A 23,850-nucleotide genomic window follows, 5' to 3' on the forward strand; every position below is an offset into this window, starting at 1 on the left:
AATTGTATAAAAAGATTTATTGAAATTCATCAATGACAAACAGACATAAAACTCAAAGTTTGGCTCTTCTGGGAAAAAAAACTGTTGCAAATGTATTTATACAGATGAAATATTGACTAGGAAATACAAGTCACTTCTAAAGCTATTTTAAAGAGGGATATGAAAGTAAAACTGTACATTCACTAGGTATTTTCAGTCATTTTACTGACTTCCACTAGGTAAGAAAATACAATTTTGTATTAGTATCTCGTGCTTGAGTGTATGAAAAGAAACCTCCTACCCTACATGCTGAACTGCCTCCTGTATTTAGGTTTGTAAAAATTTTCAAAGTATATAGCACAAGTGGAAGTAGTTTCTCATCACTTAAAATTGACTAGGTGTTATATATTACAGACCAAAATAGTACACACCTTATTTAAAAGGGTTGAAACATTTTTTTATTACAATTGTCAAATTCATTTCACTAGTAACTCAGGAATTAGGAACACTTTTTATATATATTTATATATATATTTAAATGCCTGCCATTTTCAGTGTATTGGCTATACCCTAGCCAAAAAAAAAAAAAAAAAAAAAAACAAACCCAAAAACAAACAGAAAGGAAAACACACAACACACAGGGCAGGGAGGGGGGATTGCAAATTCACCCCACAAACCAGATCCAAAGGAACACCCCAAAAAACCCCAACAAAAACATTTGGTCACTATTTACATACAGCAAAATAAAAGGTACCTACAAAAGCAGGGAAAGCATTGGCTGAAAATGGCAGTCATTCACGGACAGGCAACAAAGAAATCACTTTATCAATATGCCATTCTCACACCTGTTGCTGTGGAGGGATGCTTTGCCTAAATTTGCAGCATCCCTCAAAAAAATGCTTATAATGTATTTAGTGACTGGCAGCGGTGGAAAATTCCCAACAACCAATGCTATTCAGCTGTCTCAGAACAGAGTATGTGTATTTGGGGTATCATCCACTGATCTTAAAACTTTTTTTGTCTTTTTTTTTTTTTTCCAAAGATGTCAAAGTATCCACTCCAATAATAAGAAACAAATTACCACTTGGTTTATACTTACTATTGCAGTTACAGGGACTGAGAGAGGGACAAAAAGAAAAAATTTAAAAAGAATAGGAGGAGGAGTGGCAGTAAAAATAGTATTTTATTCCCTTGCCCACCCAGTCTGCTTCTCCCTCTCGTTCCCACAGCAACATTACAATCAGAAAAAAAAAAAAAAAAAGAAAAAGAAAAAAAAGAAAAAAAAAGGTTGGGGGTGTGGGGAGGGAAAATACAGGGTAAAAACAGTCAAATCACAATAGGAAATTTTCAAAATAGGTTATTCAGTTTAGTCATCTTCATCCCCTTCATCTTCAGGTTCTCGTTTTCTCTTCTGTCCCCGTTCTTCATCTAGAAAATAAAACACAACTTGAATCACATGAGTGCTCCCTCATACTGCTGAGGAGTTGAACAAGTTCAACAAGCTTCTACTTTGGCAACTGGCTTACTATCAAAGGAGCAGGAATACAAACAGAAGCCTGTTTTTTAGAAAATGATATTTGACTTTAAAAAAAAAAATTATTATTATCATTATTATTATTATCTCTAGCAAAAACTGGATTGCTGCCATACCAGGCTCTTCTTCATCTTCATCGTCATCTACCTCACCATCGTTGTAGCCTTCTTCATCCTCCTGAATTAGAAAAAAAATAAAGGAAGGATTAAAAAAAGTCAGTTTCAGTACAGGACCCTTCACAATTTGGCAATATCCAAAAGCATTTTACAACAGAGAGAAAGTCCTTGAAGTATCTTAAACAAAAACCAAACAAAAAGGTAGACACTTCCCACGCACTTATATAAGTGCGTTTTTTTGCTACAGTGTAACTGCACTCTGGCCCAAGTTTCATTGCAGAAAATCAGAAGTAATCATAGCAGCCACTTCTAGCTTCAAGTCTTCAGTGAGAATATGGTTTTATACTTCACGCTGATATGCAGCTGCAAATTTTGTTATGATGTCGTGAGTTTAGTAAAACTTGACTGGTCAGTAGGAGAAGGCACATCTTCTAGGGGTAGAGAGAGTTAAAACACAAACAGACATCTCCAAAGCTTGAGGAGCTGCTGTTGGTTTTGAGAAGAGGCTGACCAACCATTCAGGAGTGGCAGTTAAGTATCTAAGATTGTTTGACTGGTTGAGAGATAATATGACCTCCTACAGTCAAATTTTAGCCCCATCCCAGTGGTTCTGCTAACAGCAAAGTCTCAGCAGACTGTGACAGGCTCAGCACACCCTACACACTGGAGCTGGACTATGCGAAGAATTTAAGCATCCTGAGGAATCACAAGGTACATGCCCAACGAGGAACATCGGTCTGAGAGCACAGTCAGTAATTCACGTACCACTCTCTTGTCTGTATGGAGGCTGTAACCCCAGCCCTTCAAAGGCCCCACAAACTAGGTCTGCAGACGTTCCTGATAGTATTTTTGACATCAGCCCAATAAATAGAATGATTTCATGTCAATGGTCACTAGATGGCAGCTGGCTCATAGACAGGCATGCCTCAAAGCCACCCCCCACTGCGATGCTTCTCAAGTAAAAAAGCAAGCACACGCTTGAAGCACTCAAAGCCTCCAATATTTGGTCCATTTCTTGCCCAACTATTCCCAGTTAGAGCATGTTCACTCTACGCCCATTATTAACTGCATAAATCCTTACCTCCTCTTCTCCGCTCACATCCTCCTCTTCTCCTTCTTCTTCTTCCTCCTCATCTTCTTCGTCTTCTACTACCTGAGCATCATCATCATACTCCTCTTCTATACAGTCAAACAAGATTAACCACTCAGACATTTAAAGTTTACTTTTTTTCCAACATTGCCACCTGAGATGTGACCTCCTACCGACACAAGGAGCAAACGGAAAGCATTGCTTAAGGTCTGTACAGAATTGAAGGCAGCTCTCCAGCTGCTAGACAGGACTAGATGTAGTCCTGTGCCTCTTTAGCCTAGTGACAGGGTAGTGTGGCAGCTGCACCCATGGTCTGAACTGCTCAAGGGCTGCAGGGGCCTTGATAGTAAGTCACAGCAGCCTCAGGCCTGCTTTAGCTTCAGCTGCTCCAGTTCCCACTACTAATATGCATTTCTGAGCCCATGGGACACTTGCAGCTCTTCATCTGCAAGTGTTCATCTGCTCCCACCAGGGACAGAGCAGACCTTGACAAGCCAACCATGCACTGGGAACCCTCCCCAAGGGACAGCCCTTGCCTTTATGCTGCCAGAGCAATACAAGAGGCTCACACACAATCCATCTTATGGGTTTGCAATCTCTTTTCAAGGGTAAAGAGATTAAATGCAACTAGTCCAAGCAACAAACCAGAAATTGTTCTTCCATGCTGCAGGAATGGTGTTATGGAGCTTTTTCATGCATTTGAATGCAGGCCCAGACTTGTACTCTGATGAGGAGAATCTGTCCCTGCTGAACCTGTGTGCTGCTGGCTGAATGCACTGCTCTGCCAGGCACTGCTGCAGCACTCACCCCTCTCACCAGAGCTCACATTCAGCACTCGAGGGAAAAGTGCAAGTCCAGCTATTCTGCTTTTGCTGTGCAGCTGGGTTTGAAGAGTCTAGCAAATTCCCCAAACTCAGCCGGATACTCATCCGACTGGTACACTGATGCCTCTGAGTGCAGTCTGCCGGGGAGGCAGAACAGCACCTACAGCGCAGTGGGACCCACCGTACATTTTCCTAACATTAAAAAGTTGCTTGCTGCCTAATTAGTGCCTTTCACAGAGCTTGCCCCAGGCAGACTTCAATACATACACTCTCCTCTCTTCTGCCTTATCTCAACTAGTTCATTTTGTCCTCACAGGGCAGCTACAAACTCCTATTAATGCCTTGGCTCCTTTACTTAATTCCTTGACTCAGCTACTTTTTTTCTATGCCTGGTCTGGTTCTCCACCCTACCCTTCTCCATCAGTCTCTACACAATTGCTCATACCTCCCTGACTACACAGTTCCTGGAAAATTGCAGTGTGAGCACGCCATCCTTTCTTACCCATTTCTGCCTTATGTCCTCATCCCCTGGGGTGTATTGTTCCCTGAACTCTTTCAGCGTCTTACTCCTCCTCCTGGTCCCTTTCTTCTACCACCCTTTCACTCCCTACCTTTCGCTAGAGATAAGACTGAGATAGTAGCTCCTTCAGGCCCTGCCCATCTTCTCTCCCTTCATTCCTTCAGAGGAAGCTGATATACTTCTGCTTCACATCAACTGGAAGGAGCTGCTGAGGACACCTTCTCCTGCCACCAAGTCAGAGCTGGAAGCAATATGTACCACGCAGCACATCAATCTTTCAACTTACGTACACCAAGTAGCACAAATTCACATACCATCTTCATCTTCCTCGTCGTCGTCTAAGCCCTCCACGTAGCCCTCTGCATCAGAGTCCGGTGCTTCTTTGTCATCTCGATCTTTCACTAGAGATAAGACTGAGAAAGTAGCTCTTTCAGGCCCTGCCCATCTCCTTTCCCCTCGTTCCTTCAGAGGACACTGAGGTACTTCTCCTTTACATCAGTCAGGAAGGAGCTGCTGAGAACACCCTTCTCTTGCCAACAAGTCAGAGCTGGAAGCAAAATGTACTAGGCAGCATATCGATCTTTTAACTTACGTACACTAAGTAGCACAATTCACATACCATCTTCATCTTCCTCCTCATCGTCTAAGCCCTCCACGTAGCCCTCTGCATCAGAGTCCGGTGCTTCTTTGTCATCCCGATCGTAGCCATCGAGGTATGTGAGTTGCGGGAGAAGATTGAATACGTTTTCTCTATAGTCGTTCAAGTTGGTTACCTCGCAATTGAAAAGATCTAGACTCTTCAGGTTTTCTAACTTTTTCTGCAAAGAAAGAAAAGTCTCTGAAGTTCAGTGTTACAATAATTGTCTACAGAGCAGAGAATGCAATAGCAGCCAGAGTTTATGTGCTCAAGAGCTTCCCATGACAAAAGGGTCATTTTCATCTCTGCCTGCTAAATTGGTGTGGAACAGCAATCTGCAATGCCTGGCCATTGCTGCTTTGGTATCTAAGAGCGGAAAATGCCCTCTCTCAAGATCAGCATCTTGCAAGTAGAAGACTGAAGTCTGGAAAGAGGTAATGGTGCAAAAATCACACATGCTGCAAGGGGCCAAGCTAAGAATAAGTAATAGTCCACTCAGTTATCCCAAAAGTACAAGGCAAGATATTGGAGGCAGCAGCCAGGTCTATTTAAACTCCTATTTGCAATGGAAGAAGAAACAGACTATTCTTTGGATGCAAGGATTTTGCTAAGAGAGATTTTAAAAATTTTAATGACTGTACCTTAGCCTTTGGAAAAATGAAAAAAGGCTTAGAAATTGAACAGGAATTAAATTCCTGTTTTTAGGTTTGTTGTTTTTTTTTGGTTTTTTTTTTTTTTTTTGAGGTAGTCTGCACTGCCCACAGCACTTCAAAGTACTAACAACAAAAGCACAAGCAGTTGAAGATTTGTATCAAGTCTTATGAAATATCTCCCTTCTGGAGTTCAGTCTGTAAAGCAACGGTGACATCAAGAAAACAATAAGCCTGAAACTGGGAGCAGTTACAATCTTCTCTCTCATTTGTGTGTTACATGAGTTTAATGGCTCTGCTCTTTCCTTCTGCTGGGGGAAAGGAGATCCAAGATGGACTCGTCTGAGAACTGCTCCTTGAGACAGTTTAAGAGCAAGCATTTGGGAAACAAGCATGAGCCAAAACTCTTCCTTTCTGGAGAGCAAAGGGCACAGAAACCAAGAACTAGAAAACAGCATTACCAGAATTGACACTTCGATGCTTTTTGGAACCGTGACCTGACAAACTTGCTCTCAGCACTTGAAATAAGAAGTATAATGACCGTGAGCAGGAGAGGCAGTGGAAACCAGCAGGAATATGTTGGAAGCTCAGCAACCTCTGCACAGCTGCAGCGAGCAACCCCATACAGAGGCACACGGTGCTGCAGCTGGCCCCTGCCACCATCAGCACACGCCACACCCCTGGGCAGAAGTGGTGGCTGGTGATTTTTAGACCCAACGCTTCAACAGAAAACACACCGAGCTGAAGCAGAGCATCTGGGAGAGAGACCCGTAGCCCACACCACCGTGGAAAGCCATGGTCGTCCCTGCAGAGCCCGTGGGGAAAGCCCAGCCCCGGCAGCGGCCAAGCCGCAGCCACTAGAGGGAAGCAGCCGCCGCTCACGCTGCCGGCACAGCCCCAGGGCAGGGCTGAGAGACAGCCCGGGGCCAGGCTGAGCCCCACAGCAACCTGGCTGGAGAGATAAGCACAGAGGACACTCCACTGCAAGCTGCTTTGGGACCTTCCAAGCCCATAATGCCTCTACTCGTCACAAAATGGGGTTTGATTTCACCCTGTACCGCATCAACTTACCAGAGGTTCTATTGTACCGAGATCTTTTATTTTGTTGCCGCTTAGATTTAGATGCGTGAGGTTCGGACACTTTTCTGCCAACACTTCCAGTCCTCCTGAGATTCTGTTGTCGCTTAGCTCGAGCTAAAAGGCACATAAACATCTTGAGTTTTTAGTGCAAACATGTATCACAAAGCAGTCTGGTCAGCTACATTACGTTTTTATACGAACAACTATTTGACACATGCAGTAGAGTGCAAAGAGGGAGGGATATGGCATAGGACATTTTATTTACCTTCTTAAGCTTGTTTAACTTTGGTAAGTTTGCAACTGAGGTTAAGCCTACGTTGATTGTACTTAAGAATTCCAGCTCTTCAAACTCATCTGTGAGGCCTTCGATTTTGCCTTCGTATGACCTACAGTTGTCAAGAACGAGTTCTTTAACCTGGAAAGAGAACAACGCAAAATGTGCATAAAACGTTCTGCATGGAGGATAAAGATTTCACTCACAAGCAAAGGATGGCACAGATCAGGCAAAAATGAAAGGTATTCCAGTAAACTGGCAAGTATGCGAAAGGTTACTTTCAGTCTCTGATCCCTACTTTTGCTAGCATGGTTAGCGCTGTTTCAGAAACAGAGGTATTTGGCTTTGCTTCAACTGCCCACCTTGGTATTGTTCTAAGAACAATGTAAACTGTTCAAAAACATTAATCCTGATTTAACCAATTTGACTGTTAGAAGTAGCATCGTATTTAGTAAATGCAAGCAATAAGCATTCTAAAAAATATAAACCCAACCTATTTATTTTTAAACTAACCTACAACTTTGACACTCCGTACAACTCCTGTGCTATTACAACACATCATCAGCTGTTAAAATAGCTTATTTCTGCATGCAAAAATTATTTGAGCTTTTCAAGCGTGGAGAGATTACTGTCTCCTCAGACACTCCTGAAACCTAAAGAAGGTACTGGTGATCCTAAACCAGGTCTTGTTGCAGTCTTCCACCCTCACCCCTCCTCATTAGAGTAGCTTAATAATGATAGTACTTTAGGGGAAGATCTCCACGGAGGCAACTCCTTTCTTGGGGAACTGCAAGGGGTGTGTAGGATGATGCTGGCAGGGGAGGTTCCATAAGCATTGCTGCTGCAGCAGCAGTATACCCCTTATCTCCCTCGCACTGTTGCAGCAGGGAGGCTTGAAGGGAGAGGTGCTGATAATGTCCCCATGGGCCTGAGCAGCACAGGACCTGCCCGACAGCCAAAGCTGGACAGCCACACGGGTGTGTACAGTAAGTTACAGCCTGCAGGGTTTTGTTGTTGTTTTTAAACAGAGCACCAGTCTTTTTGCAGGTGCTATCTTCAACAGACATGAAACAACAGCTTCAATACAAAAGAGCCCCTAAATACGTCCCAGCCTGAATAAGACTGCTCCTTTTCACCCTAAACCCAGGTCAGCCTTATGGGATTCAAGTCCCTCAGTAGCGAGCACGAGCTTTCCTGAGCTCTGGGGAAGCTCTGCCACTGAAGACTATGACTCCACAGGAAGGACCCACCCATTCGGGGAACATGCAGACATTTTCACACTGACGGAGAATTTCTGGGGATTATTTCTCCCCTATAAAACACCTACGAAAATCCATCCTTCTGCGTGCACTGCAGACTCCATCCCGTGCTTGAGGTTTGTTTACAGGTTTGGAAAGGGAGGGAGTGGTGCTTTATGCTGAGGATGGGATAAAAGAAGTCTGCAGTGTATGCAGAAACACGAAGCAACTCTTCGTTTCACACCAAGGACAGTTAATGTGCAAATATTTAATTTTCTTAATTTTTTTATTACTGTAATCCCACTGCTCAGAGAAGAATCCTATGTAGTTTTATAGCTCCAAATAACATCCCTAGATTTCTAATTAAATCCCAGGCACTGAAGTCAATAGGGAAGTCAGCCCAAAGCAACACAAGAGTACAAGTGATTCATTGAGAGTAGGAGGACCAGCGTTAGACAGGAAATATATTTTCCAAGACTCTACAATTTTCCTAGAAGAATTATGATAGGGAATGACTACACAAAAGTCTTCCAGAAGAATTTTAGACTGGTTAGAATAAACCAAAGATCAAGTCAAATGCTCCTGATCCCACATACATCTATTCCACTGGGGAAAAAAACCCCAAACAACAAAACCCCAAAAGCAAACCACAGAAAACCCCCTTTGCTTTGAAACTTAGACAGCAGGAAAGCCATTTTAAAGGCAAACATGCGTATCTTCTTACTGTAACACTATTTAAGTATCAGGATCCTCCAGCGAGATCAATTCGGGGACAAACACACGGTTTTCTCAGTCATCTGCTTCACACACACACAGAGCTCCCGCCAAAAAAATTAAAGAAGGAAAAAAAAAGTAAAATAAAAGAAGCTCCACCCCAAACCCAGACCATACAGCAGCTACATCCCCCCTTCCTTGCTCACCAGCACACGAGGCCCCTGCCTGCCCCACTATCTCCTTTGGCCAGTGAGGTGGCTCATCAGGGTACCCACCTACAGACACATTTTGGAGCAAGGAGGGTAAAGGAGCACAGCTGCACTGTGCCAGATGAGAAGAGGTTCTCTGCAGAAAGGGGCTGATCTCCATGCTGTGTAGAGCGCGAGGTCTTTTTTTGCCTTATCCTCTTTGCAAACTAAGTTTGCAAGAGCACACATAGGAAGATGAAGCAAGGCAGGAGGGAGTTCAGGGAAGGAAAATGCTCACAGCTGCAGCAGCCAGCACAGTTTAGAGTCAGCTCTGGCTCTGAGTTATGCAGCAGACCAAAGGCAGAAAGCGAAGCAGTGCCTAAACCTCACACTGAGAAAGAAATGCCATCTGCCCTCACTCCAGGAGGTGGGACATCCATCCCTTAATCCTCCCCAAACGCAGGATGGAGAAGAGGCAAACAGGGAATCGGACAAAGCTTCCTCAGGGGTAGAGAAAAGATTTGATGGGGAGCTGGAAATAGCAATGGATGCAGAAGAAAAACTCTTTAATATGGTGGCAGAAGAGCCAACTGGCTTCTACTTTTAGTTTGCTCTTTTGAGGGCAAGACTGCGGTTTCCTCTCTGCTTTTCAGAAAACTTTGATACATAACTGCAATGCTCTCTTCTTCACTGCACCCAGTACCAAGATACTGGGCAAAGGTACAGTCAAAACAACTCCACAGTGAAGCTATCATGGAATAAAACCAGCCAGGTCTGCAAGTGGTAGAAAGCTTGGTTGAATCGAAGAGCTCGTTTAGGAAAACAGCAGGGTACAGGCTCCTAACACTCCCCAAGTGCAATCACAGCAACATAATTTCAGTGCTTATGTGGTCAGAGGTATATTAATATACTGAATTGCTTCTGAAAGAACATGACTTCATAAAATAACATTCAAGACAAAATTAAGAGGGCTTCATGTTCTAAGAGATTCAAGAATCCTGTAGAAAATACACGCATACTAAAGGAGGACAAACGGGGCTTGCGGGGCTTCTCCCAACTTTACTGCCACATGCGCTCTCACTGCTGCATCACACCCAATTCTCTTGCATACAGTACAAGCAGTAGAAACTACCACCAGCTTATACAGTTTTTCTAAGTATTAAAATTACCCTGCAGCTCTTTGCCCATAGCCTCTCAGCCTGTACTCTTGCACATCCCACTCTCCTCTACTTCCACTCTCACTTGCCATTTCCTCCTTAAGAACTTGCTGTTTTGCAGTTAACTGGAGAGGGCACTGCCCTCCAAGGCCCCTCTGGATTATTATCAGGACACTTTTCCAATGTGCTGGCCGCTGCACAGAGGTCTCTTCTCAAACCTTAGCCCCTTTGTGAGGATGTTGGGCCTCATCCAGGCGTACTACAGCCTTGACAGTTAGTGAGCTCATAACTGTGTCAGTATACAGAGAGGGAGAAGTGGAAAGGTGACCTTAGTAAAGCTACATTCCATCTAAAACAGCTCACTACCACAAAAGTATGACAGAAGGACTAAAACCCTATTCCTCGTTTGTTTTCAGAAGTCTTTGTAATCTTAAGGAAAATTCCTCCTCCTGAATCACTCTCCAAACATCTAATGAACTTCCCTGAAAATGCACAGTAAGGCTACAATTTTTACATTTCTTTCTCATCTTCTGTCACTGAAACACAGAATAAACCTTTGCCTGATGCAAGTAGCCTGGGCAAGCACCCTTTCTGAGTCTCGTTATATACCTGAATGAAATGAGTGGGCCTCAGCTGGTCTGAACCAATTTAGCTGTATCACACTGCAGTCTCTGTAATAGTACAGACACAGAGATAAGCCATCAGAATTAAGGAGGACAATTTGAACACATTTGGAGAGAGAGGCTAAGGGAGTTAAGTGTCCTCAGCTAATTTGTGTTTAGCTGCATCAAAGACAAGAAGATAAAACTTGCAGAAGTTGTGTATCGTTAACTGTATCACTGTCTATACCACAATGCATAAGCAAATCAAAGCACTAATTGGAGTAAATACTAATATGAGTACTAGCAAAAGACAAACCACATGACCTTTACTTATCTTCGCAAAAAACTGCTACATAGTGAGAAACAGTAGAAGAGCAACATGCCATAGGCAACCAACCACCACGAACAACACCGCAATACTAACCTAAACAGCTAACAAGGCACCCACAGGTGAACATCTAGCAGAAAGCCTAACATGCAGGTGGCTAGGTTGGTTCCTGTCGTACGTAACCATGTCTTCGATAGCATTTGAGATAAGGCACCATCAGGTGCTTGGGTAGGGATATTACACATCGTACAGCTTCAACTGTCAAGCGTTTCGCACCAAGCCTGCCGTTCTGCCTTGTCCTCTGCGTTCCTGGAGTGGCTCAGGGCTCTGCTACCCTCTCCCCAATTCAGTGGGTGCCATCTGCTCCTACTCCAAGCATACTTCTGCTTGAGCGCTGCTGTGTGGTTTTCTGGTTATCAGTCCTTAGTTTTCAGCAGTCACATGTAAGCAAGGAGATTGCTGCTTCTTCAACAAACTCTTCAGACCACGCGCCTTGGACCTGTTCTCCTGTGGTCATCCCAGTTTCTATTTCTGATAGTCCTAGATGCTTTCAGCACATGACATGACATCACATCTCTGTTAACACATGCTGCACTGTTAACTGTGGATTACAGCATCCCCTATATCTCTTCATGACTTTCATGACATCACACTCTACATTACTGCCTGCTTGATAACCAGGGACTCTTATCTTTTTTCTACTATGGTTACTGCATTAAGCCGTGTTCCCAAATGCATATACAATATCCTTAATATAGCCATGTGGTATACTGCAAAACTCCAACCTACTCCTAGGGTAAGAACAGGCAACCATGTGTAAGCAGCCACTGGCTTTCATGGCAGTCATCTCAAGTGACATCTGGGACTCGCTCACTGTGCACAGTACCTGGCACACCTTCCCCTACCTCCCTTTCCCAGTGCTGGCTGCCTCTCTGGAAGGGACCATACTCTCATCAATACACACGCAATCAATACAGTATAATCACACACAGACAACTGTTAAGCTGCACATGTCACCACCTTAACCTTTAATCTATATTTCCATTGTAACAGGTAAAAAGGCTAAGTCTCTACTTCAGAAAGCCTACAACCCATGGGCAGAGATCCATGAACTTGGGACTAAATTCCCAAATCTCAGTCTGTAATTGAAGGCTTAACAGGGTGACAGAAGGACACAGTTGTGAATATAATTTTAAAAGATAAAAGGTAAATTTACAAGTACAAATACCACTCTGCTGGCTTTACAAGCAGAACAGCAAAGGCTGTGACATCTCATTTTCAGCACAATGGACCAGATGCTTTTGAAGTGTACATTGCATATGGCACCCCTAGGACAGGAATATCCCACTCTGTGGCATTTTTATTGAAAAAAGCAGGTAAAGATGAGGGTGTTAACTCTGTCCTGCACTGCTCTCAACCAAATGATCCAGGGGAGCATTCAGAGAAGTCCTCCATACTTCTTAACCCAATGGAAACCTCATGTGGAGGAGGGCAAAGCTGTGGAAAGAAGGGAGGGGAGAGCAAGGGAAGCCTGTTGTGGTAAGTGGAAGTGAAGTCCAAATTACTTTTGAAAGCAGAGACAGTTTTATTCTTTCCCAGATGCACATGCACTTCTTCAAGACACTTCCGTTTCTGTCTGTGGGATTTTTTTGGTCTCAAAAGCCTGCATAGCCCATGCAAAGCTTTGCACTGCTCCACAGTAAAGAATGACTATTGCTGTCTACTGTAACCAGACTGTCAAGAGTTGTGTCCTCCTACTTCTTGTACCATATTCTAGATCTGTACTCAGGCAGATTTGGGGAACCTTGAGCAGCAGCGGATCTGCTTAGGTTTCTATTCCACTCGTTTTGTGCAGCAAAATTTAAGAGAAGCCAGCCCTCCACAGTCACAACGTTCTTGTTTGCCGGAGAAGGCATGAGTTTGACAAGGCTCAAGATACTGCCCAAGTCTTGCAGGAGCCCACTGCTCATGCTCAGCTCCACAGGGATGGTAAAGACATGATGTTCTCCACGCTCATGTTACAAGCTTCCCCCAAAGTTACTACTGGAGGAGATAAACATTGCATGAATTTCCATTTCAGATACTATCTGGAATGTGACTATGCCACAGAATTCTTGAATGAACAGCCTACTTAATACCTTGGGCTAACAAAGCTGCTCTGAATGCTCAAAGACATGATGCCATTTCTGCTCTAAGATGATCACCAAAATGTAACCAACCTGAAGAACTTAATTTTTTTTTAAAAAAAAAACACCATAGTACCACATGCCATTTGCCACCTGCATTCAAGATGGATCTTCAGCCATGTTAGGACCCCCTGTGATATAAACACACAGCAGAGCCAGGCTACACATAGTTCAGCTCCTGGTGGAAAACACAGAGAAAGAGGAATGCAGAATAATCTCTCACCCAAATTAGAGCAGCTACTAGGCTGCTGTACATCAATTCAGACTCAAGAGCTGCTCAGCTTTTCCAGGCTTGCCAGTACTGCCCGTTCGGGCTGTGCCCCTTGCTACCTCTGGCACGCTGCCTGCAGGCAGGGAGGCAGGGGAGGGGAGGGAGGCAGGTGCCATGGCACCAACTGTGCTGGCTTGGTGCCATGAGGGATTCCCCTTTAGCGGGGCAATCCTCCACTGCTCCTTCTGGGCAGCTCAGCATTGCCTGGTGGAGATGCTCGGGGATGAGGATCTAACTGTGAACAGAATTAAATTTAACAGGGAAGGGAAAATTCCGATAGTGTTGACATCCTCTTTCTCCCCCAAGATACACAGGGAAAAAGCAAACCAGAATAAAGGCACCAACTGCAGGTGACAGCAGTTAAGTTTTTCTCCTTACCAAACCAGCATGTGATTTTGGATTTTGATACATCCCTTCAAGGCTTTTTTATGAGTATCTGAGATGAGATAAATAGATTTAACTCACTTGCAGTACATGTCTTAAACTAGTTAGCCAACGACCATTTACCTCGCACAGGCTCTGGTCATTACTGTATTGGGCACAGAAACTGCAATTCCCGGGGCAGGGAGGAATGCTGCGCAAAAGATGGCCATGTAACACAAACCACTTCCCTTGAGATACAGGCAAGATATCTAGCAGCCAGAGTACTTGAGAATCGTATTAGCAGAGGCAGTGACTGACGGCTGGGAAGGGACTGGACGGGATTAACGCGTATACCTTGTAATTTTGAGCAGTGCTCCATTACCACCGTTACGGACACCAGGTACAAGCAAACATCTTCACCACGGCTGAATGCCAGGCGCCTGTCAGGACTTCAACGAAGTTCAGGCTTAAGTTTACAGGATTTCCCCCAGGCACACTCCCCACACCTGAACAAAGGTGTCCCTTCCACCGGCACTCTGCAACTGGCCCCTTCAATACCAAGCAATTCACAAGTGCTGAACAAAACAGCTTCCAGCGCAGACTGGTTCAATGGCAACCTGCTCCACTTCTAGCTGTTTTGCCTGTTTTATACCCATTCAACTGAGCTAAACTCCAAATTCTTGCAACAAGGTCATGTGAAACTACTACTGGACTTCAAAATTAATCTACGGTTTTTCCAAATGATGCAACCCTGTCAAACTTTCATATTTTAATTCCTCTTCTGCATCTCTTTCTCAGAAACTTCCACCAAACACTTCAGCGGAGGTTTTAGAAGCCCAAAATTGAACTTCCAGCATCATGCCAATACAGTTTTGGTGCTTCTCATGTTTTTCACTACAAGCACCAATATGCATGGATGTGCACAGATCCCAATACTGCTGCCTTTGAACCATAACGCCATGGTTGTCATACAGGTTTACTCTGTGTTCGTACACTATACCCTAGCAAGCACTTTGTATTTAATTTATTTGATCCAAGAAGCACATGATGAAGAAACTCGGATTTACTCCAGACAAGGGTGCAACCAAGGAATTGCATGAAAATATTTCCTTAGGTACCAAGACCGATCCAGTGACAACACGGGCATCTCTGTGGACATCTGTCACAGTCCGGACTCAAGCAGCTTGTTAAACCGCTGTACCCAAGTTCAAAGTGATGCAGTAAAAGAGCAGTTTAAAGCCACCTTTTAAACTCCCCTTGAGCTGGGCTCTGTTTATGTTAACTCCCACAAGGATGAGCACAGTCAGCGTCCTCTTTTTACTGGCCACTCTGCATGTATGGGGGACCCTCCAACACCCCTACCCAGGCAAAGGGAAAGGAGCAGGGGAGGGGAGACAGGAAATATTTGTTGTTTTATTTGTTTACTTGTTGTTTTTGTTGGGGGGGGGGTGGTGTGGTGGTGTGGTTTGTTTAGTTTTGTTTTTTTTTAAAATCAAAGCTGCTCTGTGTTCAGAGACAGCTTAAGGCTGCTTGCACAGCTCAGAAAAAATCTGGCTCAATATCAATACATTTACTTTTTTTACCCTCTAATATTTTTCATAGCACAGCTATAAACCCTCAAAGCAATACATATGGCTCCAACTAATTTTACATCCCTTTGCTCTGTTCTGTGAGAAACTAAAGGTCCAAGTGAAACACATGAGTGGCAGAAGGGTGAAGAGTCTTAGCAATTCTGACTATGTCTTACACTCATATCTAATTACAAGGCATCTCCAGTACTAGAAAACTTCCAGAAAGAATAATCTACTGTTGTCTTTTGCAAAAAACACTCCCCCAACCACAAAACCCCATGAGTCACATAAATATACTTTCACACATTTACAAGGGTCAGTATAGCCATATGCATAAGCAACATACTAATTAATAAATCGAGAACACACTCCAGTGACATGAAAAGCTGTTTCATTCAAAAGCATATAGCTAGTTCTCATTTTTGTTTCTACTGTTAGCAGCATAACTCTGTAAAAACTCCAAATATTTCTTTAGATAGACTGTTTCAAATACATGACTAAACTGCTTGATCTTTGCATTAAATGCTTTTTAATATTCACGCTAATGTTGCTTGCATCTCTCCTCTCTACAGATGGTATCACCTACCAGCAGAGCACTTCGCTCTGCTCCTGGCTGGGGTGGGTGACTTTGCACGGGTCACTTCAGCTCCACGTCTCAGTTTCTATTTGAGAAACCAAGTGCCTGATACCACACCCCAAGTGCTTTTCATTCACTGCCAGCTATCATTAAATAAACCAGAAGCAAAACACAAGATTGCATCGTACCTCTAATTTGAAAGTTCTTGTTAGAAATTTTAAGCATTTAGCTGAACTGCTTAGTTTGTTCAGTTGCACATACTCCGAATTGCCCTCAGCAACAAAGGACTGATGTAGAGACAGACATAAAAGAGAAACACTGCATTTAAATGAAGACTAATTTTAAGAGCTGCATGTTTAATATGGAAAGCAGTCTCTGAATATGTCAGCTGCTATAGAATGCATTGGCAAATCACACTTGCAAAAGATAAGCTTTTCCTAGCCTTTTTTTTTTTATGGCTTTGAAGGGAAAGTGTTCGATAGACCAAGTCAATGGACAAATGAGTGCTCCGGTAGAGAGCACAACTTTTACACAGCAGCATAAAGACAAAACACTAAGGCTTTTCTTGGGGAGGGGGGGGATTTCAGAGGTCATGCTTACATATGCAAGGGCTTCAGGACTGATTTTTTAGCAACCTAGTAAAAAAATACAGACTACGTATTTACTAGCTATTTTGTCTGAAGGATAGCTGAGCAAGAGAGGAGACAGGAAAAAATTATATGCAGAACAAGTCCAATAGTGTCACATAAATAGCTGAGAAGTGTCCATCACTCCAAAGCACAACAAAAACATCACTGCTCTCTATTCCCACTTGAGACTTGTACCTCGCTGCAGACACAGAGGGTTTGGTTCATCGAGCTGAGCTGTTCGTCAATCAAGACTGCTGAAAGCCACCATGAGTTCCACAAATGGCGAGCCCGCCTCGGCGGGTGGCACGGAAAGGACCTCCCTTCCCAGCACCCTGGGGAGTCCTGCTCCCTCCCAGACACGGAGCTGGGATCCCAGAGCTGCCTGGGATTCTGGTGTGCAAACCAGAACTACTCCCGTAACTCTTCCTTACTTTTAATTCATTCAAAAAACATTCAAGACATAGCACCCACACGTTTCATAGGTTTGGTTCTTATTTTTCAGGCTTCTCCAATTTACCAATACCTGTACCTTTATGGCAGGAGGATGGGGGGAGTCATCCACAGAATGAATGAAATGGGAAGAACCAGTCAACACCAGCCTTACGGGATGTAAATATTTAAGAAAACAGCCACTGACACTTGTGCCACCATTCAATGTACATTTAAAGATGCATCACTGACATAGGTAATACGGTCCTTTAAAATATTTTATCTTTTACTTTATTTAAAAGTCCTAAATCCCTGCATGTGATTAGTGGTACCTCAAAATATTCAGGAGTTTCTGATGTACCTTTAGAGCCGAACAGCAGAAAGGTATATTCTATTTATTGATACATAACACACAAATCCTGCTGCAAGCATGGATTGTAATAGCTAGGCTTAAGCCTATAAGGTTTGTACTGAGTTTTGGGGTTTTTCCCCCCGCCTTTTTTCAACAACTTGTTTCATTTGCTGGGCAGGACAAGAACGCTTTTTTCTTCAGGAGATGCATTTCTTGGTGGACTACAACACAATTACATCAACTAAACCCCAGCTATTTCTTGTAATGCATTTTTATCAAGCCAGTATTTGGACATACACCTGAATCGCACAGAAAATTTTGTAACTGTCACTGCACTTTACATATTGCTGGTCAAAAGGGAATTCTCAAGAGTTGAGAGTTAAAAAAAATTAAAATCTACCATTGCTACTTTCTAGCAGCATCACAGGGAAATGGGAAAATTAGGCAACCAGTTTTAGATCCATATACTGGTGTTTTTCAATTCTACATTCACAGTTCTTTTCATATGCTTAAAACTTGGTCCAAGTTAACAGAATTTGCCAAATATTTCCCTGGTCAGCCCAGCAGTCAACTGTGAAACTAAATTTCAGTGAGGACAGCTCACACATCACACCTGTTCTCCAGCCCGATTTTTGTGGGCTGCAGTCCCTCCAAGATGAGCAGCCATCCATCCATCCATCCAATAGGATGCTCATTTTAGAGGTTTGCATCTGAAAATTCAGAGCCATGAAAACCAGCTGTTATGTAAACTTGGGAGGTTTGCAAAAAAGACAGCTACTTCATTGTACATTTACACCCTGCTGTCAGCTACATAAGTGGTTAAGTGATACAAGTCCGCAAAAATCCATGATAATCCGCACATGCCGCATAGTTTGTACGTGCTGATCTCATGCCTCCCTAGACACAACCATATCCCACTTTGTTTCAAATCTAGAGTACATCCCCTTCCCATTCTGGGGTTGTTCAGCCTGGGGAAAGTGAAAAAGTATGTATCTGCACACATACGCAAGACCAAAATTTTTTTTTTAAATGCAGGTCTTTAAAGTGAAGTGTATCACTTTAAACTCTTTACTGTTCTTGCGACCATCACAACAAGGAACTAGCTTGGGGAAAAGAGCCTTTTTATTTATATTCTTCATTTGAAAGAACACTTTGTATAGATGCTTGCACCATACTTCCCTTCAGTTTTAAGATCTACAGAAAACCAGAGAGAAATCAGACTGTCAAATAAGTTTTAAAGTGCAACAGAGAGTTAGAAGAACTGTAAGAAATACTCAATGTTACAGTCAGTATTTTATCACTGTCACAGTTTTGAGCTGATAAAGCACTAAATCCTCAGACTAAATGAACTGGCATGGTAGCTGTACACCAGAGAAGATGATTTTTGCGTGTAATTTCAAAAACCCACCTCCGTGTCACACAGCTAAGAGCTTTAGTACTGAACCTGTTCCGCCGTCTTTGCATTTTACTAATGAGTTTACGATCGGGATGAACAAGAATGCCCACAAACATGCCCAGGTGAGCAGCCCCTCTGCGAGGTCAGTGATTTCACCTACCAGTTCCTGGAGGAAACCCCATGTAAAATAATTGTACCTGGCCCATTCTAGCAAGCAGTTAATTATAACAGAAAACCATGATAAACAAAGCAACAAAGGAAACAGCAAGTGCACTACTGTTAAGTGACCACTAAATGTAACGGGACAAAAAGTTGAAAGAAATATCTGGGCAGAAAGTAGATGTGCAAGCTCAATTCTGGCTGTACAACACACAGAAAAAAACCCCAAATTTCAAGCTCCAAAACCCCAGACCTCTCACCAACACTGAATTCGTATAAAAATGGGAGGGTGAATTAAAAAAAAAAAAGAAGAGGCCAAGGAAGAAAAGGAAGAAATGGCTCCTATACAATCCACTTCAGGACACTTATATTATGTTTTATTAGTCAACATGTAACCTAACAGGATTACATGACTTAACAGCTCAAAGTAGCTAGCTCAGCTGCATAGTAGCGCACAGTATTCTACACAAGAACCATATTAGCCAGATCAAACTGTAAATTATTAATATAGGTTCAGAAGGAACAACACCTTATCAACATCCTATTATCTAACTTTGATTTACAAAAAGTTTTGATCCTGTACGCTCTGATAACAGGATATACTAAGTATACATAAGACGTACCACAAAACTTAAGCATGTATTGGTCAGAAACTCCAAAACAAGTATATTCACAGTTATTTTCACCAAGATTTATTTACATTACACTTAAAACTTTGAAAATAATGATCCCCCAGAAGGAGGAGAAATACTGCCTACCTATCAAAGCAGAGACTAACAAAAACAATTCACAGAACCATCCTGTTCATGCCCAAAGACTTACTAAAATCCATAAATAAATGACATTGGCTTCTAAACCCTAGTTCCAAGTATTTTGGCTAAAGCTCTAGCTGGATTTAGCTCAGTTTTATTTTAATAGATATTTTAGAGAAACAGACTTCAAACCGTACACTTAATTCTCCACAACACAAAAGCACGTGCACACATCTGTAATCAATGGCTTTACAAAACAGACTCTAAACAGAACAGCATTCCCAAATGGCATCTCTATCCCCCTTCATATGAAACCAGAAAGATTTGGCTTTATAATGGGGGCGATCACCTTCACCACCTTGGGAAGACCAATACATGTAACTCACTGAGAGAGCTAAAGGCTAGCAGGTAAAAAGAAAAAGTAACAGGTTAAAAAAGCTTTCTACAACTAACTGCCGTAGATTTCTGCGTTACTGAGGGACAGTGAATCCCCACCAGATCAGAGGTCTCTCAACTTTCTTTGACGTAAGCCAGAACAGAGCAAAAACTGAACACAATCCAAGCCTGGAAAAAAAGGGGGGGGAGAAGTCCAGCTTATAGCTAACACGCTTTGGATCAAGTCTTTAAACCATAGGTCTGTCTTCATAAACGGTGAATAACCCTCCAGCAGTAAGAGTGATGGACAAATCCACCAAAACTAGGGGATACAAAGCAAAATAATAGTAATAATAAAATAATTTTTAAAAAAAAGGAGCTCCAAAAGCAGAGACCTACCTTCCCGCAGGGCCCTGCCCAAGAAGAAGGCATATTCCCAGCGCCGCGCTCCCTGCCCGGGGGGGCTGCAGGGCACCCCCGGCCCCGCTCCCGCTCCCGCCCGGGCGGGCGGGCGCTGCCGTGCGCGGGGCGGGGCGGGGCGGGCAGGTGCGGCGGCGCTACCAGCCCGGGGGGGCCCGATGCCCGCGGCAGGCCGGGGGCGGGAAGACGGGCAATCCCCCCTGCCCCACGGCGGCACCCGCGGGATTAAATAAAAATAATAATAATTAAAAATAATAATTAAGGAGGGGGAGGGGGGGAAACGACGGCGCCTTTTTACCCTCCTGGCTCGTCCCGCCGCGGTCGTCACGAGCCTCCTCCCGCCCCGCGCTCGGCGACGGCGGCGACAAAATGGCAGCCCCGGCGACTGGCAGTCATGTCGGAGAGGGCGCCCGGGCGCCCCTCCGCCGCCGCCGCCCGGCCCCGCCGCCGCAGCCGCAGTGCCGGCGGGAAGGCCCCCTCCGCCAACGCCTCATGTCGCACTTCCACACATCGCCGCTACCCCCCCCCCCCCGGCCTGCCAGAGCGGGAGCCGGAGGCGGGCGGGCCGGGGCGGCTGGGCTCCCCTCACGGAGGGCCCAGCGCTGAGGGCCCGGTGGGGCGGGAAGAGCCGCCGCCCGCGACCGACCGTTCCCTCCGCCGCAGCTGAGGAAAAGGAGGAAGAGGAGGAGGAGGAGGAGGCGGCGGCGGAGGGGAGGGGGGGAGGAAAAAAAAAAAAAAAAAAAACATGGCGCCGCGTCCTACTTGCGGTGTGGCGCTGCCAGCGCGGGGCCGGGAGCGGCTCGGCGGGGCGGGGGGGGCGCTCGCCGGCCGGCCCCGCTCGCCTCATTGTGCCCCCCGCGCCCGAACAATGAGCCCCCGCGAGCGGCGCAGGGCCGGGCCGGGCTGCGCCTCACCGCCCGCCGGGAACGGCGGCGTGTACAGCGGCGGGAGCCCTCCTCCCCCCACCCCCACCCCCCCGTCCTCGTCCTCCTCCTCCTCCTCCTCGCCCAGGAGTTTTTAAACTTTAAAGAGCAGGTTACATCGACCTGCCCGCCTTTGTCCCTCGGACAGCGCGCTCGGCCACCGAAAAGCCGCGGGGCCGCGTCCCGCCGCCTTGCCTCCGCCCTCCCCCCAGCGCCCCCCGGAGAGGTACGTTCCCCCCTTCTTCCCCTTCCCGTTCCCCTTCCGCGGCGGCGGCGGGGCCGGGGCACACCTCGCCCTCCCCAGCCATTATGCAAGGGCCTGGCGGCGGCGGGCCCCGCCGGGGGATGGCGGGGCGGGGAGGGGAGGGGGCTTCCCCGCCGCTGCCCTCAGCCTCCGGGCGCCCCGAGTTCGCGCCCCGCCGGAGCGGGTTCGGGGCCCCGCCTGCCTCCGGGTAGCCCCCCGCTGGCCGCCCCCGACTCTTTTGGGGGTGGGTTTGGTTTTGGTGGGGATTTTTTTCCCCTTTTTTTCTTATTCTTTTTTTTTTTTTTTTTTGTCCTGACAAAGTTTTTCTCTCTCTCGTTTATTCCGCGAGACGCGGAACAACAACCTGAAGTCCGGCCCCGGGGGAAGGGGGAAGGAGCGGGGGGGGGGGAGAGAAAAACACGCACACGCACACATCCAGCCTTTTTGTGCGTGTGTGGGGATGGAGGGGGTGGAGAGTGCGTTTATTTCTTGCAATATTTTTTTTATTCAACGCTCGCGCTACCGGCGGCGATACCCGATCGCCAAAAACGCTAAGCATTGGTTTAAAATTCTTTTCTTTTATCTTCTCAGCATCTGGAGAGAGGGAGAGAGAGAGAAAGGGCGCGTTCATGAGGACTACAAAGTTACAAATATGGCTCCCCAGTCTCTCTTGCCTGATCACTGCAAAGAAATGAAGACGCACTTTAAACTAAACCATTTGCAACTCACTCGCAGTCCCTGTCTGCCTCTCCCTGCCCAGCACCCAGTACAAATATTTGCGAACTAAACACGCCAAGAGAGGAGCACCAACTTATTTTTATTTAATGCACGGGCGAGCCCTCTCGAAGGCATCGCACACCGGCAGAGTCGGGAGCAGCCTCTAGTTTCCCCCTAGACCATAACGCGTGCGCCTTCGGGCACCCCCAAATTGGGGTGCACGGCCCCACACGCACAGACACACACACGCGCGCACACACACATACACACAGGTAGGCACCTCAAGGGCAGCAGCGGCCCCGCCGCCGCCGCTGCCCCCCGAACCCCGGGGGGTTGGGATGCCCCCTCCTTCCCCCCCCCCAAAAAAAAAAAATGTGGGATAGATTTTTATTATTAATTTTTTTTTTTTTTTTGCATTGCTTACATCTGAGGGCGTCCTGTTCCGCAGCTCTAAGTGGATCCTTTTCTTCATGTCCATGTCCGTGGCTGGCGGGAGTCGCTCGCTGTCCCCGGCTCCGCTCGTGCAGTGACACCGATGGAGACCCCCCCAAAGCCAGCGCGGTGAGGGACTTTGAGGGCTCAACCAGCTCCGCTCGGAATCCCGAGCCCCAGCACCGCGGCGAACACTAACCTGATAACTGCGGAGGCGGGCGCTCCCGGGGGCTCCGGCCTGATTGACGCCCGTCCCCGCCAACCGCGGTTCCGCAACGCGAGGCCGGAGCCAATGGGGCGGGCAAGGGGCGGTGGAAGCCAATGGGGGAGCGGCGAAGCCGGCCAGGGGGACAGCCCGGCTGGGAGCGGAGGATCATTCCGTGCTGGTGGCTGATGGGGAAGGAGCGGCGGCGGCTCCGCGGTGGGGATGGGGTGCGCTCTGCCTTCGCCGCCCGCCCCTCCGCTCCCCCGCCTGCCGGATCCTAGGGGAGGCGCCGAGGCGCGGGGCGGGGAGCGGCCCTAGAGCCGGAGCCGCCCGGGCAGGGGCGCGCAGCCAGGAGGGAGGGAAAGGTGCGGAGCGGGGCGGCTGAGGGGCGGCGGAGCGCGAGGAATGGCGCGCGGGCCAGCCGGCGGGGGGGGGGGCGGGGAGAGCGGGAGGCGGGCGGACCGACCGACCGACCGGCGCGCGGGGGCGGGGCGCCGATCTCCTCAGCGGCGGTGCCGGCCTCGAGGGGAGGCGAAGCCGCGCTGCTCTGCCGGGGCGCTCCGCCGGGCCCTGCCCGCCCTGAGCGGGCTCCCCGCGGCGGGAGAGCGCGTAGGGTGTCGGCGCCGTTTGTGCCGGGCGGGGTCTTGGTCGGCGCGGGGTGTTACCGCTCGGGGTCCCCCCCCGCTGCGGGTGGAGGGGCTGATGAGGGCTCTGGGCAGAGAGGGGGAGGACGGGGAGGCGTTGCTTGTGCAGAGAAGGCCCGGGTCGGTCGATTGCCGCTCTGGAAAGCTTCCCTGGAGATGCTTGCGGCCGCTCTTGAGCGTAAGTGTCACCAGAAGCCTCGCAGTCTCTGGGAAGCCTGCTCTTGCTGTTAGTCACGTCCGGTCGTCGGACGAAGCGGTGGGGCAGGGCCTGGGG

The 23,850-nt window shown here is 46.6% G+C and overlaps 1 protein-coding gene across 2 annotated transcripts; it reads right to left on the reverse strand.

Moving 5' to 3' along the window:
- Window positions 1-22,947, reverse strand: ANP32A (acidic nuclear phosphoprotein 32 family member A). Of its 2 annotated transcripts, none has more exons than XM_075044676.1 (8): window positions 22,720-22,947; window positions 6,696-6,845; window positions 6,422-6,544; window positions 4,683-4,881; window positions 4,378-4,476; window positions 2,711-2,808; window positions 1,630-1,690; window positions 1-1,407 (listed from the first exon to the last, which is right to left on the reverse strand). In XM_075044676.1, exons 1-8 carry the CDS (start codon window positions 22,771-22,773, stop codon window positions 1,346-1,348), a joined length of 846 nt encoding a protein of 281 aa, XP_074900777.1. In that variant the 5' UTR covers window positions 22,774-22,947; the 3' UTR covers window positions 1-1,345. The 2 variants fall into 2 exon arrangements, with proteins under 2 accessions (XP_074900777.1, XP_074900778.1); XM_075044677.1 differs by lacking the exon at window positions 22,720-22,947 and adding an exon at window positions 20,391-20,545.
- Window positions 22,948-23,850: the final 903 nt, after the last annotated feature.

This window comes from Buteo buteo, chromosome 13, assembly GCF_964188355.1.
Source record: "Buteo buteo chromosome 13, bButBut1.hap1.1, whole genome shotgun sequence".
NCBI classification, from domain to species: Eukaryota; Metazoa; Chordata; class Aves; order Accipitriformes; family Accipitridae; genus Buteo; species Buteo buteo.